Here is a 19,614-nt window from a genome sequence, read left to right as displayed (position 1 = left end):
TCCGCTGTGGAAACGAAGTGGAACCTGACCTTTCACTTCAAACTGCAAAGCAGCATGCAAGCAACTGACAGTGTTGCATCAATGTCGTTGTCAGTTGCGCTTGTGCTGAGCTGTCCTGCCAAGGTCATATTCAGAACCATAGCAAACTGGTGCTGAAGATTTCGGAGCACTTTGCTGGGAACAGTAAGTTTGATTGTTTATTGTTTTTGCCGGTGACATTGAATGAATGACTTAATGCTGGTGTTTTATTTATGAGGGTAGTTGATTTTTTATACTGGAATGTTTTGACATGAGTGAAGAGAACTGCAGTAAAATAAGCAAATCATATGTACAAACTCAATTAGTAATTTGTTTTGCAGTGTTTTCGGCCCACAACGTTTATTTTTTAGCAGGATTTCAGTGACAGCAGTTATTTTCTCCAAGGACCCCCACACACATACGTACACACACACACACACACACACACACACACACGACATTAATTGTAATACTAAATTAACATCCATAAATATCAGTTTTAATAATCGAGTTATCAAACACTGGAACAGCCTGAACACTAACATTAAAACTGCACGTCTGAACAAATTAAAAACAAAAAAATCTGCTGGACGTTTTAAAGATTTTGATGACTAGGATTTTATTTTCATTGACACTAAAAGGAAATCAGTGTTGTGAAGGCATACAAAGTAAACCAGTATGAAAAGTATGTAAAAAGGAGTGTAAAAGGACCGAGGGGTCCCAAAAATTATCCCGTACTACTACTGCTACTACTACTACTTGTGTGTGCGCGCACACACAGACACACACACACACACACACACACACACACACACACACAGAGTGACACACACACACACACACACACACACACACAGAGTGACACACACACACACACACAGTGACACACACACACACACACACACACACACACACACACACATACACACACACACAGAGTGACACACACATGTACACTCACATACACACACATGCACAGTATCCTTCTTCAGCATCACTGTTTTGAGTGGAGATAATGTGGAGACTACAGTAATATTACCAAGTCTGGTTCAAATCGGGGGAAAAATATTAAGACCTGTATTCTGAAGGAGGAGAAATGTAATTATGTATATAATTATAAAGGAGAGGGTCAGAAAAGGAGAGAATTTGACTGTCAGGGCACAACCAATAGGTCGTTAAACTAAAGGAGGTAAGGTGGTGCGCAGAAGGGAGCTGACGTTACATTTACATGTAACTCATGAGACCTCAAGGGGCTGTATTTTTAAGCACTGGAATCAGTTTTGATTATGGTCGTTAGGATTAATTCTTTTTTTGTTTTGTTTTTTTTGTTTCTAGTTGTGTTTTTTTCTGTTTTGTTTGTTTGTTTGTTTTTGTTTGTTTTTAGACACACATTAGTTGTCAAAAGCAACCTGCATGTATATGAAAGACAGGGCACATTTCATCCCCTGTATTCTTTCCATTCAGTTTTGTTTCAAACTCAAAGACAGAAAAAGTTGTAAACTGGTTAATAACATTGTAATATATAATCTGCGTTTCTTCCTCTCCACTCTTTGATTATTATTATTATTTTATTTTATTTTTTTATTTAAAAAAAATTTTGTACGCTTACAGTTGACTTCAGTTTTTGCGCCTTATGAATAATATTATTATCAGTAGTAGTTCTTTTTTTATGTATTTATCTATTATTTATTTATTTACTTATTTCTTTTTATTTTATTCATTTATTTATTTATTTTTTGTTTGTTTTGTTTTATTTTAATTTAATTTTATTTTATTTATTTATTTATTTTATTTTATTTTATTTATTCTTTTTTTTCTCTCAAGGCCTGACTAAGTACGTTGGGTTATGCTGCTGGTCAGGCATCTGTTTTGCAGATGTGGTGTAGCGTATATGGATTTGTCCGAACACAGTGACGCCTCCTTCAGCTACTGATACTGATACTGATGCTCTTTGATTGGCCTTCTTTAGATTATTTGGGAAGGGAAGAAATGTAGAGTGTATAATATATATATCTATATCTATATCTATATATATATATATATATATATATATATATATATATATCATCATCATCATGGCCTGGCTTCGCTGACGAAGATCTAGGAAGGGCGTTGTCCACGTCTGATGCAGGCACGCTCATGGCTGACAAGGCCAATGCGGGAAAAGCAGAGTCGGCCGCAGCGGTTGCAAGGGAAAGTCTGGTCTGGGTTCGCGGCTGCAGCGTCGTGGTTCTTCCTCCTTCTGCGTTTGTCCTCAAGGCTGGCCCTGCGGTTGTTTTCGAAGGAGGAGACAGCTTGGTGGATGGTGCGTCGCCAGGTCTCTCGATCAGCGGCTACTGCGGACCACTGGCGATGGTCAATGTGACAGGCACCGAGAGCTTTCTTCAAGGAGTCTTTGTATCTCTTCTTGGGTGCTCCTCTGTCACGGTGGCCAGTGGACAGTTCGCCATACAGCGCGATCTTGGGCAGGCGGTGGTCCTCCATCCTGGACACGTGTCCTGCCCAACGTAGCTGGGTCTTTAGCAGCACTGCCTCGATGCTGATAGTCTTTGCCTGCTCCAGGACCTCGACATTTGTGATGTAGTCACTCCAGTGGATGCTGAGGATGGTGCGAAGGCAGCGCTGGTGAAAGCGATCAAGCAGTCGTATGTGGTGCCGGTAGGTGACCCAGGTTTCGGAGCCATACAACAGGGTGGGCAGTACAACAGCTCTGTACACGCTGATCTTTGTGTCTTTCTTCAGGTGTTTGTTGTTCCACACTCTCTTGTACAGCCTGCCGAATGCGCTGTTTGCCTTTGCAAGTCTGTTGTCGATCTCCTTGTCGATCTTGGCGTCAGACGAGATGGTGCAGCCTAGGTAGCTGAACTGGTGGGCCGACTTCAGCTCTGTCTCACCGATGTTGATGTGAGGAGCGTGGAATTCTTCCCGTGGGGCAGGCTGGTGGAGAACTTCCGTCTTTTTCAGACTGACTTCTAGGCCGAAGAGCTGCGCAGCCTCTGCGAAGCAGGACGTTATACGCTGCAGGGCCGCTTCTGTATGGGCGACGAGGGCAGCATCGTCGGCAAACAGAAGCTCTCTGATGAGTTGCTCCAGTGTCTTGGTGTGGGCCTGTAGCCGCCTCAGGTTGAATAGGCTGCCATCAGTGCGGTATCTGATGAAGATACCGTCGTCGTCGCCAAGATCTTCAGTGGCCTGTTGGAGCATCATGCTGAAGAAGATCGTGAAGAGGGTCGGCGCGAGGACACAACCTTGTTTCACTCCATTTCCAATTGGGAAGGGCTCCGAAAGGTCGTTGCTGTGTCTGACCTGTCCACGCTGTTCCTCATGTAGTTGGATGACCATGCTGAGGAATTTTGATATATCTATATATATATATACAATATTACAATGCTATTAACCAACTTATGAGGTTTTTTTCCATCTTCCAAACGAATGAGTACAAAGGAAGAAATGTGGATATTACCGCAGAGAGAGAGAGAGATAGGTTGTGTTCTGCTGTTGCAGGGTCAGTGCACTAAGAAGGAAAGGTCAGTGAGCTGTGTGTTGAATGTCTCCAGTTCAGAGAAAAGGCCACTCTTTGTTAATGAATAGAAAACAAATTTTTTTCTGATTGGCAGTTGAACTTTTCTTTCACACTGAATTTGACAGCTGCAGCTGAATGTGGCAGGAGGAAAAGAAAAGAGTGTGGCCTTTCTGTGTTGGCTGTGCTCACAGTGTTACCACACTTCATTTCACTACACTATGCTACACTGTGCTACACTGCACCACACCACACCACACCACACCACACCACACTGCACTACACTACGCTACAGAACAGAACACATTACAATAGACTGCTGGAGAGCTTTGTAGCCATCTTGGATCTTGTGCATGTGCATCTAACTTTTACTCAAAATCACAAGTTCAGTAACTGAACCGAACCAAACTGTCTCTCTCAATCATGTTTGTTGTTTGTTTGCAATTTCGGAGAGCCAATCAGCTTCAAGAGCACAGATCATGTGACATGCCTAGAAGCTATGTCATGAAAGCACTACACTATGCTACACTACACTACACTATGCTACACAACACCACACTCCTATACAGTGCAGTGCAAAGTACTGCACAGTAAAATACAATATAATACAACTGTTTTGTAAGATAATGAAGATACCTGCATCATTCATTTCATACAAAAGCCCACAACATAATCTTTCTTGTGCAAATATGTCGCAGTAACAGATCTGGAACAGCACTTGTGGTGTTTGCAATGAATCGTTTTTCATCTTTTTCATCGTCATGTTTGATGTCATCACTCCAAAATGTCTGAACGCCAATGCCATATCACCCCCTCTCCTTCATGTCCACATAATGTGTAGATGATGTAGATCATTTCCCACTTACTTTTTTGTTTTTTGTTGTTGTTGTTTTTGTGTGTGTGTTGTTTTGTTTTTTGTTGCTGCCCCATTGTCTGCACCACATGTCCTGTCTGTCAGTTGTCATATAGTCATAATAGTGCATAGCGGCCGCTCACTTACCCTGGTTTATGTAGCCACCACCACACTGCATGCCATGACTGTCACCGTCACTGGTCCACTAACCTGGTATGGTCGTGGGGTGCTGCATTGCTGAATGCATCACCAACATTCTCTGTTTCTGGCGGTTGTCAGATAGGGCATGAGTCCTGGTACAGCTCCTCTCTGTCCACTCAGTGATGTTGTCTGCCAACTTCTGTCACTGTTTGCCTCCATGACTGAATTTTATTGACATTAGCTCTCTTGAAACTTCCTGTACTGTGCTCTAGTTTAACCATCAAGTGGTTAAGTGCAGCACTTTGCGCTATGATTAAGAAGAGGAAAAATACATAACGTCCAGCAAATTCTGCTTTCTGTTTCCCATGTGATGTGCATGTGAATCTAGCTACAGAGGGGTGACTTTTTAGTTTTGTTTTTTTGCTGCAAATGTACTCAGTGAGTCACGGCTGTATATCAAGTGCACCATTGTGTATGTAGCGCACATGAAAATCTCACAAGTTTTTATATTTTTTATTTCATTTTTTGCTGATCATGCTTTTCTTAACGCTAAACTAAAAGCAGTTAATGCAGTTTATCATTAAAGAGATTTTTTTCCCCATATTTATAACTGCAGCACTAGTTGTAGACATGTATTGGTATAGTCTGTGTTGGTTTTTGGCAAGCATTGCAGATCATTTCATTTTTAGTATCAAATGTTTTGTTTTTATTGTATGATAGTCGGTCATGTTCGACTATGACCATCAGAACAGCAGAGGAGGTAACTGCTGTCCCAACTATCTGGGCGAGAATTTGATTATAGTGGAGAGTGTCTTATCCAAGTTACATCCCCACTCTCTCGGCCAAGAGGGTTTTAGGAGCACTGACTGACTAAGAGCCAGTGCAGTTTTGCCTCCTAGTTTGAGAGTCATAGTCCTTCACATAAGACTAAGCTGTAAATTTTTTTTTTTTTATTGTAGACACACAGTGACACACACAACCACACACACACACACACACACACACACACACACACACACACACACACACACACACACACACACAAAGCGCACACTCACACGCACTAACACACACACACACACACGCACGCACACACACACACACACACACACACACACACACACACACACACACACACCACACACCACACACATAATATGTATACATTATAGAGAGAGAGAGAGAGAGAGACAGAGAGAGAGTGGGAGGGGTGGGGGGGGGGGGGGGGGAAGATAACACTTTAATTAACTCTGTTTCTGTCCTTGTCAGCACCCAGTCAGTGAGTCACTGCAGAGCAGCACAGGTGTTGAGGAGCCAGGTAACACCTCCAGCCATGGAATCCAGGGAGGTGGACGTGGACGGAATTCAGCACCGGCTGGGCAGTGGACGATTCCAGATTCTGGTGTTCCTTGCCCTGGGGCTGATCTACTCGCGGGGGGCGTGGCACGTCTTCGGCATCATGTTTCTGGCAGGGGACCCGGGACATCAGTGTGCTCTGCCCCACCATGCTCAGCCACCAGCGTTGTCATCGTCTGATGATTACTCGTCATCGTTGTTGACTGATGATGATGGCAAGTCTCCTGGGCAGCCGTCAGATTTCCTGTCGTCACCCAACCACACTGGCATCTATGATGACAGCAGGTCAGAGTTTGTTTTATTGTTTGAATTAAACATCTGAGCTTTTTTTGTATATTTTTATCAAGTCACCTCGGGGGTTCTCCTTTGCTGTTCATAGCCATATGATCCAGGACTACCCACCACATTAAGAAAATCTCGTCAGGAGAGTAATGGGCCCTATTAGATTTGACTTGCCACCAAGACAAGGAAAAGATTGCTGGAAAAGACTACAGATTAAATGGAAAAGATTGTACAGAGACCTTACCAGATCAGTTGCAGTTTGGATTAACAATGACCACGCCATCAACTGGTGAACAGTTCTTCTGTGCTGTACCCCAGTGACTTCACATTTGTGTTTGCGCTCATTACAGGTCTATGTAAGATAAGATAAGAATAACTTTATCATCTCAGATTAGACACGTTTGGTCAGGTGCATTATCACAACATAGATAAGTAAACAACATGGAAACCATGATTATACAACAACAAAAAAACAACCACCAAAAAACAGCTATTAAGAATATATTGAAAACACAAGTGTAAAAATATCACACACTGTTTTTTTATATATATATTTATTCCACACATTGCAGGTAATATTTCAAATGTAAAAGAAGAAAGAATTGATAAACATTATTTTGAATATATGAGCATTACATACTATATTGCACTTTGATTATAGATAAGAATAACTTTATTATCTCACAAAGAGAAATTGCATCAGGTGCTGCAAAACAAAACCAGACAATCAGCCAGCACACACACACACACACACACACACACACACACAAAAGAAAAAAAAAAGAAAGAAAAAAAAGAGAAAACATTGAACATTACTTGATTACACAGAAGTAATAAACATGTAAGTTTTTCAAGTAAAAGCATTTCACATATTCGCTTTTAAGACATTCTAATTGATAATGATTACATCGTAATTGTAAATATAAATATTTAATCAATATTTAAAGATATGGATGTTGACATTAAGCATACCATATTGTACATTCATCCTGCATATTGCACATTCATAATACTATGTAATGACAAAGGTGTTTTTTTCTCTGGAAATATCTTGTCTGTCAACACTAAATTTGGTTTATATGTGTCCAAGTGCACAGTTGGCTGCCATTGCGGTTTTGCAGCGCAAGCCGCTAGCTGAACTGTAGCAGACAATTTTTCACAGTGTACCAGCTGCCCTTCAGTGACTCATGCAGAATGTGTGACGCCATTCCAAATTTGAATGCAAAGCCCATTCTGAACAAACTCTCAGAACAATTATTAAATCAAGTTTCTGTATCATTCACTACCAGAAAATGTCAGTTGTGCTAACACACACACACACTTGAATTAGTCAAAAGCATATTTGATTGTAGTTTAATCGTTCATCAGTGCAGAGATTTCAACTGATGTTAAGATTACGTCATTTTGTCTTTTCGTCACACATAATGCTACAGTTACAAATCTGTATGTGACTGCTGTTGGAAACTAAAACCACACTATTATGGTGTTTGGATGAACCTAGATCAGGCATTTAGAAGATACAAAGCTGATTTTCATTGTCAACACTTAATGACAATCACTCCACAACTAGTGTCACTTGACGGCTTTGGCTGAGGTGAAAACTGTATTTCCAACACTCCGAATTTAATTAGATATCTCTTTCATCAGATCAGTAAACTACAAGTATTACATACTGGCAGAATTGTTGTAATTCCATCTTTAAATCTATTCCATTTGTGTTTTCTACATTAAACTGATTTAACACAGTTTGTCATTTTCGGCGGCAAACTCATTAAAAACTGATCAGTCCAGGTGACTTAAGTTAAGATTGTAAATTTATATTAGATAATTAACACTTCATTTTATACTCATTATAAAGGTGGTGTTTAGCTCTTTGTTTTACGACCAATCCGACGTAAATCGGTTCAGGGATCATTTAGAAATCCAACACTAAAGACCTGACAACAAACACAGATTATCCAAATATTCAGCCCAACATACGCGATTTGCTCGCGGGCATTGAGTGTGATCATGTAACTTGCATAAACAGCGATAGAGTGGTGACCACTGATCACTTTTTCACCTGTGCTTGCTGTGGCGATAGCTAGCTAGCTGACCACTGACTGTGTGTGTCACACACTGTGTGCTGCCCCAACAGCCAGTGTCTAGCCACATTGCTGCATTCTCTTCTTCTTATCTCCTTATCTTCTGAATAACTATCGTAGAAATAAAACAATAGTAAAACCCTTTTTGTGACTGGCCTCTACATGGTTTTTTTGGCCAGTGTGCGGATCTTTTCCTTTCATCTGTATACTCTTTGATTCAGTAAATCAGTAATTCTTTTGTACTGTCCCCTTTCGTATACCACTCGGTTTACAACACGGCTACATATAAATTGAAAAACATAAGTTCTTTCCATACTAATTATAATAATAATGCAGTTCTTGGAACTGCACAGAAAATTGTAAAGAACTTAAGAAGCAAAAACCTGTTTCCGGTCAGGTTACAGTTACATTTCATGTTTCTTACTTTTATTGTTTAATAACAGGCATCATATCATCACTTTTTATTTTATTTTATTTTTTTTTTTAATTTTTTCCAGTGAATTCATATCCACTGTGTCAAGGGCTTGGCATAGGAAGGCAGGGCCCAGTCCTTTCAACAGTTTAAACCTTCCCTAACTGAAGTCGGGTACCTGTTAACACCTGAGTGGAGTGAGGAAAATGGGGGTAAAGTGCCTTTCCCAAGGAAGGACACAACACCATAAAATGGTGTCTCAAATCCTGATCATTGGGAATTAACTCATTTTACTCCAGGTACAAGTGAATTCACACCATGATTATTTCCCTTGTAGACCAAGTATCGGTATTTTCATACCAACACACTGTTCCAGTTTCATTTATTCTTGCTCGGTATAGTTGGTGTTCTAAACTGAACCATTTACAGATTCTAGAAGCATGAAAACAATGCTTTCTTCAACTGATTACATCAATTCTCCATCGATTTTCGCCGTTTCAGTGAACCGCCCTGTTTTGTCTACAAAGGTCTTATGTAGTGCTGGTCCAGGGGAGTTGTAGCAGGCATGTGGCTGTGGGGTAGAATGAGTTAAAAAAAAAAAAAAAAATGATACTGATGAATACAGATCATGTGCCTCACCTTGCAGGTCTGCTGTGGAAGTTTTGCCAACAACCCTGGACATCCGGCGAGCGGTGTACTCGTCACCAGCAGAGGGGGTCAGCATTGACCTGACCTCCACCAACTGGACGGCAGACAGCTGCAAAGTGTCCTTTGTCACACAGAACGGCAGTGAGGTTAGACTGGCCAGCGACTGCCCCTATGGCTGGTCCTATGGGTCCGTGTTTGAAACCACCGTGCTGTCTGAGGTAATGGTTCTGCCTCTGTGTGTTGTTGTGCTTTGTGTGTGTGTGTGTGTGTGTTTATGAAGAGGTGTGTGTGTGTGTGTTTATGAAGAGGTGTGTGTTGTATGTGTATGAACTGGGAGAGATGTATGTATATATGTGTATGATGAGGTGTGTGTGTGTAGATTGTGTGTGTGTGTGTGTGTGTGTGTGTGAAGAGGTATGTATGTGAGTGTGTATGCGTGTGTGAACCAGGAGACAAATGCAATATCCGACAGATGAAAGTTAAAGCTGTGGTTAAATCCTAAAGCATTTACATGAAACATTAATAGAGCAGTTCTTTTTTCTTTTTTTTTTTTTTTAGCTACCTCTTTGCCCACCTTGTCCAGTGACATAGCTATCGCCTCACCCACTCTGAATCCCCCACACAGCCACTATCAGGTTCACAATGATGATAATAATGACGACATTTATATAGGGCTTCAAACCTCTCAAATCGCTTTAGAAAAACTTATCAGTCAGACGTAAAGCACACAAGAACACACACACACACACACACACACACACACACAAAGCGCACACTCACATGAACACACACACACAATGCACGCAACACACACACACACATATGCACACACACACACACACACAAGCATGGAAATAATTAATATGGATCCATAGAATATAGAGTGGAGTGCCTTAATCATGTTGAGACTACTTGAAAAGAAATGTTTGTAATTTGTTTTAAAGAGTGTCTGTGATGGACTGCAAAAAAACAAAAAAAATAACAACAAAAAATCTGAATTCCAGGTTTGAACACCTGAAGAACTACAACATAGTTTTCCCACCATGTTTCTCTTTCTTGAATCTGGGAATGTGAAAGATTCTATCATCAGGGGAATGTGAATCAAGTCACCTTGTAGTTTGAAGGGACACAGTATTTGCTTGTAAGGTCAGAATTTTTTTTTTGTGGAGCAGATCTAGAATTAAACTTGAAAGCAAAGACTGAAGATGCTTGCAGTCAGTGCCAAGTGGCAGTCCTTGTCAAGCACCTGTTTGATTGGACACTTCTGCCTTACCTGTCTAAAGCTCTCCTGGCATGTATACTAGCATTCACGTTCCCTACATACCGCAAAGGAAAGAAACTTTGAAATACCTAGAATCTATTTTTGGGATACCTTAGATTTAGTTTTTGTGCTCCACTGTCTTCAGCACAAACCAAAACTCCGTCTGTTCAAATCCCAGCCAAAAACTGATCTGTTTTGGGGGGCATTTTTGTGATTTTTTTTTCTCTCCACTGTTTTGAGCTGTTTTCTGCTTATTGGCATGTGTGTGTGTGTGTGTGTGTGTGTGTGTGCTTGAGTGTTGTTAGTCATTTTCAGGAATGGCTGCTTGTGAATTGGTGACTGACAGAGCTTTGGGTGTAACATTACTTGGGGAAATGTGACAGTGGAACCTTGTGTGTTTGTGTGACAGTGGAACCTGGTGTGTGTGTGTGTGTGTGTGTGTGTGACAGTAGGACTTGATATGTGTGGCAGTAGAACCTGGTGTGTGTGACAGTGTGGGACCTGGTGTGTGTGTGTGTGTGTGTGTGTGTGTGTGTCACAGTGGAACCATGTGTATGTGTGTGACAGTGGAACCTGGTGTGTGTGACAGTGGAACCTGGTGTTGGTGTGTGTGTGTGTGTGTGTGTGTGACAGTGGAACCTGGTGTGGGTGTGACAGTGGAACCTGGTTTAGCTGTGTGTGTGTGACAGTGGAACCTGGTGTGGGTGTGACAGTGGAACCGGGTGTGTGTGTGTGTGAGACAGTGGAACCTGGTGTGGGTGTGACAATGGGACCTGGTGTGTGTGTGTGACAGTGGAACCTGGTGTGGGTGTGACAGTGGAACCTGGTGTGGGTGTGACAGTGGAACGTGGTGCGGGTGTGACAGTGAAACCTGATGTGTGTGTGTGACAGTGAAACCTGATGTGTGTGTGTGTGACAGTGAAACCTGGTGTGTGTGTGTGACAGTGGAACCTGATGTGTGTGTGTGTGACAGTGAAACCTGATGTGTGTGTATGTGTGTGACAGTGGAACCTGATGTGTGTGTGTGTGACAGTGAAACCTGTGTGATAGTGAAACCTGATGTGTGTGTGTGACAGTGGAACCTGGTGTGTGTGACAGTGAAACCTGTGTGACAGTGAAACCTGATGTGTGTGTGTGTGACAGTGAAACCTGGTGTGTGTGACAGTGAAACCTGATGTGTGTGTGTGACAGTGAAACCTGATGTGTGTGTGTGTGTGACAATGAAACCTGGTGTGTGTGTGTGACAGTGAAACCTGTGTGACAGTGAAACCTGATGTGTGTGTGTGACAGTGAAACCTGGTGTGTGTGACAGTGAAACCTGATGTGTGACAGTGGAACCTGGTGTGTGTGTGTGACAGTGGAACCTGGTGTGTGGGCGGAACTTCCTGGTGGAGCTGTCCATCACTGTTTTCATGGTCGGGGCCACAGGGGGCGCTCTCCTCATCATGCCACTGTCCGACCGCTGGGGCCGCAAGAGGGTGATGATGGGCTGTCTGCTGTGTCAGGCCTGCGTCGGCACTGCTACAGCCTTTGTCCACAGCTATGCAGCCTTCACTGTCCTGCGTTTCATCATTGGCATGCTCAACATTGTCAGTGGTCACTCTGTGTGTGTGTGTGTGTGTGTGTGTGTGACAGGAGAGGGGTGGTGGGAGGTTGTCAGTTGACAGCGTATGTGGGGTCGAGGGTTATTGTCAGTTGACAATGTGTGTTGGGGTGTGGGGGTATTATCAATTAACCTGGAGAGCATGATGAGCCATGACCGTGGCTTTCCCTGTGAAGTGCAATGGGCCACGATCGTGGCTCTGTTTACATAAGGTCCAAAATCTTTCGGCTATACTCGGTAGCCTTTGTAAAATTACCTTGTTCTGGAGTTACTACCTCCCTGCTTGTGTTTGCACAAACTTTGACCGAGTTTACAAGTCCAGATCTCCGTATTTTTGTAAACAATGAGTGACAATGATGTTGACAAAGCTCAGGAAATGAGTAACCTTGTCACCAGTAATGATTCGTTTGCCGACAGGGATTCTGGTGAAAATGGCTTTGTTATTTTGACACTTGGGCATGCTGGCTTTCTTGTTGTTCATTCAGTTTTGTGTCGCCAGCTACAAAAACTGGGGGTTGGGTGATGGGGGTGGGGAAGGGTGGTAAAGTAGGTTAGGCATGGATCTATTGCTAACTCTTGACCAAATCAAGCTAGAAAACTGGGAATTATTTTGATTTAAAGCATTCTTGCTGCTTTTGAAAGCAACATGAGCTAAAAGAAAACATTTATTTCTATTTTTGCCTGTGATTGCATGAAGTATTGTAGATGTTCGTGCGTGGCGTCGGTGGGCGTCTCTCAAACAAAGAACACAATGCTTATAATTTCATTGTTTCAGTTATATTCATATCATGATTCTGCAGCCAGAACATTTTATTGTACAGTTTAATGCCAATTTTGAGATTTTGACTCTGTAAAAGATGTGAAAACATTGTGGTTGACGTTATTTGGGAAATAAGTGTGCAAAATTTGTTGATTATATCCTGTGGAATATCTCCAACTACATACAAGCCTTTCTTACTTTTATCTGATTCTTCATTCACTCCACTTTCCAAAAATGTATAGGTTTACCTATTTATTATTACTGATAAGCATACAAATGCCCCAAATAAGAGCACGGGTAGTGGAGGCAAACTATCCCGTTGTTTTAAGCATGATTTCTGTATGTGTGTTTTATTATATCCAGCACTTTGAGGGTTAACTGTCGGGTGGGTGGTGGGAGAGTTATTGTCAGTTGACTGTGTGTTTGTGTGTGTGTGGGCAGGGGGAGGGTATTATCCGTTAACTGTCGGGTGGGTGGTGGGAGGTTATTATCAGTTGACAGGGTGTGTGGGCAGGGGGAGGTTATTATCAGTTAACTGTGGAGGGTTGGTGGTGGGAGGGTTATTGTCAGTTGACAGTGTGTGTTTGTGTGTGTGGGCGGGGGGGAGGGTATTATCAGTTAACTGTGGAGGGTGGGTGGTGGAAGGGTTATTGCCAGTTGACAGTGTGTGTTTGTGTGTGTGGGGGAGGAGAGGGCATTATCAGTTAACTGTGAGTTGGGTGGTGGAAGGGTTATTTTCATTTGATGTGTGTGTGTGTATGAATTAAAACCATGGCTGTCTGTGTTGTTCCCCACAGGGTGTGGGTCTGTGCTGCTATGTGCTGATGACGGAGACCTTCCCGGCGGCCCAGAGGACAGCGGTGTCCATCGCCTTCCAGGCCTTCTGGGCGCTGGGCGTCATGACGGTGGCCGGCTTCGGCTTCCTGCTGAGGAACTGGCGCCACCTGGAGCTGCTGCTGAGTCTGCCCAGCCTGCTGGCCCTGCCCTGCTGGTGGTAAAGGGGCTCACCTTTGTCCTTTCATTGCCTCTTTCTTCAGGGAGGAAAGTGGCAAAATAGTTAAAATGCTCAGCTGCTAATATAGAGTCCGTGAGGGTGTGGGTTCATCAAATCTCGCTCTCACCCTCTCTCCCAAGTTTGACTGGAAAATCAAACTGAGAGCGTCTAGTCATTTGGATGAGATGATAAACTGAGGACCTGTTCGCGGCACACACGTGGCGCACTGAAAAAGAACCCACGGCAACAAGAGTGTTGCCCTATGGCGAATTCTGTAGAAGAAATCCACTCTGATAGGTACACAAATATATAAGCATGCACTCGAGGCCTGATTAAGCGTTGGGTTATGCTGCTGGTCAGGCATCAGCTTAGCAGATGTGGTGTGGTGTGTATGGATTTGTACAAGCGCAGTGATGCCTCATTGAGAAACTGACACTGAAACTTAGAATTTATTTTTTCGGTACAACATGTGTTGTTGATTTAAAAGAAAAAAAGCATGGTGTTCGGTATTTTTTGGTTTTTTTGTAATGTTTATTTGTAAAAAGTGTACTAGAACACATGCATTCTTTATCAGTTATGTCAGTTAAATTCATCCTCTGTATTATCTTTGGCATGCTCTTTTTTATGTATTTTTATTTGTAAAAAGTACGCAAGAGCAGATGCATTTCTTATCAGTTATGTCGGGTAAATTCATCCTCTTTCTTATCTGTTATTCTTCTCCTCTTCCTGATCAACTGTGTTGGTTATTCTTCCCTTCCTCCTCCTCCTCCTCCTTATCAGTTGTACCAGTTACTCTCCTCCTGTGTGTGTGTGAGTATGTACACATGTGTGTGTGGATGTATATATGTGTGTGTGTGTGTGTGTATAAGTATGTGTGTGTGTGTGTATAAGTATGTGCGTGTGCGTGTATGTGTCTGTTCTATGTGTGTGAGAGTATGTGTCTGTGTGTGTGTATGCATGTATGTATAAATGTATGTGTGAGAATAGAGAGAGATATGATAAAATCCAATGCGCTCCGTCAGTGGGTGAATAAAAGTCAGACAACAGCCTGACCAAGTTTCACGCCACATAATCATCATCACGTTGCAGGCTGCTCCCAGAGTCGCTGCCCTGGCTGATCTCCCAGAAGCGGTGGAGGGAGGCGGTGAGCACCATCACCACCATCGCCGCCGCCAACGGCAAGGATGCTGCACCCATCACCCTCCTCATCCCCTCCACCACCCACACATCCGACCCCACACACCCCACCTGCTGTCACCACGACAACACCATGTCCTCAGCCAATCATGACGCAGCAGACAGTATGTTCTCCTCCTCTGGTGGTGAAGGCGTTGCGGAAAGCGACATCGACGCCGTGATTGACAGGGAGGGGTGTGGCAACGTTGCGAATCATGTCGGCAATGGTGTACACCATGCTGATGACGTCAGCGCACACATGTTGGCTGCTCGCCCAGGGGATGCTGGGAGAAAAGGAGGGTGCGGAGATGTGGGCGGTGGGGAGCGCTGTGTGAATGGAAAGCGGCAGTCGAGTGGTGAAGAGCAGACGGCTTCTCCGCAGGTGTCAGCCTCCATCCTGGATCTGTTCAGACACCGGCAGATGTGTGTCTACTCCTGCGTCATGTTCTTCCTCTTGTGAGTCTGGCTGATACATGGGGTGTGTGGTGTGTAGTCTGGCTGATGTGTGGGGTGTGTAGTGTGTAGTCTGGCTGATGCATGGGGTGTGTAGTCTGGCTGACACATGGGGTGTGTTGTGTGTACCGTAAAGTTCAGTCTATTGAGTACACTGGTATATAAGCCGCACCCACTAGATTTTGGAAAAAATTGAACTTTATACATTCATAAGCCGCACCGGTTTATAAGCCGCACTTATTTCCGGTACCAGAACACATACTGATAATACAGAAAAGCTGTCGATATTGTAGGTTATGAAATAAACACAAGCGTGAACAACACAAAGAAAAGCAAGCGAAAATACTGCTAGTGCCACAAAAAAATAATAAATAAACACAACGAAAATAAGATCCATAATTTAGGGACAGTGTCATCCTGCTCACTGAATCCACTAAAATCTTCATCTTCATTGTCCGAGTTGAAGAGAACCAGCGCAGCTTCCTCCGCCATATTGTCACTGACTTCAGCCTCGCTTTCACTTCATGAACATGAAGGTGGAGGTCGCTGCTGGTTTGTCGCTTGCACTGTCGTCTGCTAGGTCGATCACCTTCAATTTGAAGGCTGCGTCATAGGCATAACATCGCGTTTTCTGCATGATGAGGGTGTATGCTTGAGCAGAGTAGAACTGAATGTTGATCTGAAGCTTTAATGTGTGCGGATTTGATTTATAAAACGTGAACAGTTAGCACACTATCCTGAATCTCATCCAAAAATTCATGGACAGAAATCATGATTTTGGTGAGTTCAGACCGGAAGAATGGCAGATGCTTGGGATGGGTTGAAGACTCACTGGAGAAATGAAGAAGAAAACAGGTGCTTGTCAGATGACACCACACGAGCAGGTTGATTTCTCTGATAATCTTAACAACTTTTACTGTCAGTTTGAAAGGAGTGATCTGGCAGGGGAACTAGATAGTGTGGTATCACAGCTGCAGGGAAAGGTCAAAGACAGAGAAAGTGAACAGGACCACACCACACACACACACACACACAACACACTACACGACCCCACACCACTCCACACCATACCACACACACACACACACACACACCACACCACACCACACCACACCATACCACACACACACACACACACAGAGACACACACACACACACACACCACACACACACCACACCACACCACACCACACACACACTTACCACACACACACACAACACCACACCACACCACACCACACACACATACCACACCACACCACACCACACACACACACACACACACACACACACACACACACCACCACCACACCACACCACACCATACCACACACACATACCACACCACACCACACACACACACACACACACACACACACACACACCACCACCACCACCACCACCACACCACACCACACCACACACACACACACACATACATACACACACACACACACACACACACACACACACACACTACACCACACCATACCACACACACATACTGACTAACATCATGACTTGTGCCGTACAGCTTCGTCAACAGCCTGGGCTACTTCGGCATTTCCTTCAGCGTGCCAGTCCTCCATGGCAACCAGTTCGTCAACCTGTGTATCATGGGAGCCGTGGAGCTTCCAGCCAACGTCGTCTGTGTCTTCGTCAGTCACAGGTCAGTCCATGTGCCCCTGGGCCCAGTGGTTAGAGCGCAGTGCTGGGTTCAATTCGTGGCTTGGTCTGGTGGGATGGAGGGTGGTGATTATTTCCCCTGGACAGATGTGCGGACCTGCCAAGTGGCAGAGCACCCTTGCAGAACATCACACATGCCCGTGAAAGGTCCGGTAATCCATGTCACCGTTTGGTGTTCATTTTCAAATAATGAGACCAGGAGATGAAATGATTAACAAATAGTAAAGAGTGTTAACTCTCTCCATTCACAAGGTACACAACTTCAAGTCAGTGATGCTTATGCGACCGATTCAGCTAGCACACAGGTAAATAAAAGGTACATTGGAACAAACCCAGACACTTCCTCAAAAAAGGAAGCGCCGGACCTGTCCTTATACCAATCATTTGACATGTGCACACAGCAGCAAAGACGGGAGAAATGTGCAAACACAAATTAGCTTTTATTCAAGACTGGCATAGCCTCTTTAATCCTGAACAAACCACACAGAACCCATGGACAGTACAGAGCAAACACATGGTTGCCTTGGTGGTTTGTCAACTGGTGTTCAGTTTCAGTTTCGGTTTCTGAAAGAGGCGGAACAGCGTTCGGATTGATTTATTTACACTGCACCACATCTGCCAAGCAGATGCCTGACCAGCAGCTTAACCCAATGTGCTTAGGCCTTGAGGGAAAAAAAAAATTAAATGAATGAATGATTGAATAAATAAATAAGGATAAACAGATAAATGAATAATGAAAAAACAAATGAATGGATGAACGAATGAATTAGTAATGATAATAACTATAATAGTAAGAATAGTGTTTTGTGGGTTATTGAAACATAAACATACCCATTATCCACTCCACCACCCCCACCACCCCTCCAAAATGTAGTTTCATTTTTCTTGAAAGCCTTGAATATTTTTTTGTCTTTTTATAGATTTGATATTTGAACACTCTTCCTGTGTTGTATTCTTTTTTTGCTCCTAGGATGTGAGAGTTGTACTGTAGCAGTTTTTGTTTTTGTATGCCTGTTGTTGTATAGAATTTTCTGTATGATCTTTAATTGTGTTTGTGATTAGGTTAGTTGTTGTTTTTTTTAACTTTCCGTGAACAAGTGATTGATGGAATATGACATGTACTTGCACCCAGTTTTCTTTTCCATTTGTGTGTGTGTGTGTTCGTTAAAACATTTTTTGAGATAATGATATTAATGAAATTTGGTAAATTGATTTGTTAATTATATTCTTTTTAAATTCATATCTTTTTTTTTCTTTCCTCAAAATAGAATTTCTTTGTGTTGCTCAGTTAATATTTATTCAAATGGTTGTGAAAATGTCAGTACAACAAAAAGTTAATCTGACAATAAATGGTTTCAGTCAGTCAGTGTGTGTGTGTGTGTGTGTGTGTGTGTGTGTGTGTGTGTGTGTGTGTGTTTTATCCCCTCTCTTTGTTTTAATGTGTGTATTTATTTATTTGTTTATTTATTTTATTTATTTATTTTTTCCTTTTCATTTTTATGATAATATTTTGCACAAACCTTGAACGGGCCTCAAGGCCTGATCAGCGTGTTGGGTTTTTATGTGAAGGTCAGGAATCTGCTGTTGCTGTTGTTGTTTTTTTGCAGATGTGGTGTAGCGTTTATGGATCTGTCCAAACGCTCTGAAACCACATTAGAACTCAGAAACTGAAGTTGAGCCCTGATAATTTTTATGGCCTATGTTGGTGGGCTGGACATTTAAGGAAAAATGATGAATTTATAGATAAATCAAAAAACACATGATGTGCCGTGTGCATGGACTGTTGATATCAATTGGTCTGATTTCTATTGATTCCTGATAGTTTTTTTTTTTTTTTTTTTTCTGATGCCTCACTCCTTGATGTATATTTTGACTGTGGTGAATGTGATGTATTTTATTTTGCTGTGTTTTGGGCCTGTGTGATATGAGACTGCCTGTGTTGATTTTTGGGGGTCAAGGTGTTTTCTGGAAACTCACAAGCTTACGATGAAAAAACACCACCACCACCTCACAAAACACATGATGTGAATGACCAGGGACAAAGGCTGGGGATGTATTGAATGGACAGGATCTTTTAATTGGGCCTGTCTGATGTGAGACTGTGATATTGCCTGTGTTGATGTTTTTTGTACATACTTTTATTATGTCACTTATTCTGTAATTCGTATATACATTGTATTGTAAAGCTTGGTGGGCCCCATCTGAGATGGAGGTACTGCACTATATAAGCCTGCAATTTGTTCCTGTTAGTATTATTAGAAGCAGTTGTAGTATCATTATCATTATTATTATTATTATTATTATTATTAATATTGACACTATGAAGATAGGAGAGTGTCGGTGATGGTTTCAGGGTGGGGTGACATA

The 19,614-nt window shown here is 42.6% G+C and overlaps 1 protein-coding gene across 1 annotated transcript in view; it reads left to right on the top strand.

Annotated features, from left to right (window-relative positions):
- Positions 1-19,614, top strand: part of LOC143297233 (organic cation transporter protein-like) — a 29,367-nt gene continuing 9,753 nt past the window's right edge. The window contains exons 1-7 of the mRNA XM_076609471.1: positions 1-183; positions 5,802-6,173; positions 9,313-9,532; positions 11,934-12,164; positions 13,736-13,932; positions 15,022-15,564; positions 17,096-17,230. Coding sequence (XP_076465586.1) covers positions 5,866-6,173; positions 9,313-9,532; positions 11,934-12,164; positions 13,736-13,932; positions 15,022-15,564; positions 17,096-17,230 — 1,634 coding nt within the window. The 5' untranslated portion in view covers positions 1-183; positions 5,802-5,865. The remainder of the gene's footprint in view (positions 184-5,801; positions 6,174-9,312; positions 9,533-11,933; positions 12,165-13,735; positions 13,933-15,021; positions 15,565-17,095; positions 17,231-19,614) is intronic.

Source organism: Babylonia areolata, chromosome 22 (genome assembly GCF_041734735.1).
Source record: "Babylonia areolata isolate BAREFJ2019XMU chromosome 22, ASM4173473v1, whole genome shotgun sequence".
NCBI lineage: Eukaryota > Metazoa > Mollusca > Gastropoda > Neogastropoda > Buccinidae > Babylonia > Babylonia areolata.
This window is presented reverse-complemented; position numbering and strand designations above follow the sequence as displayed.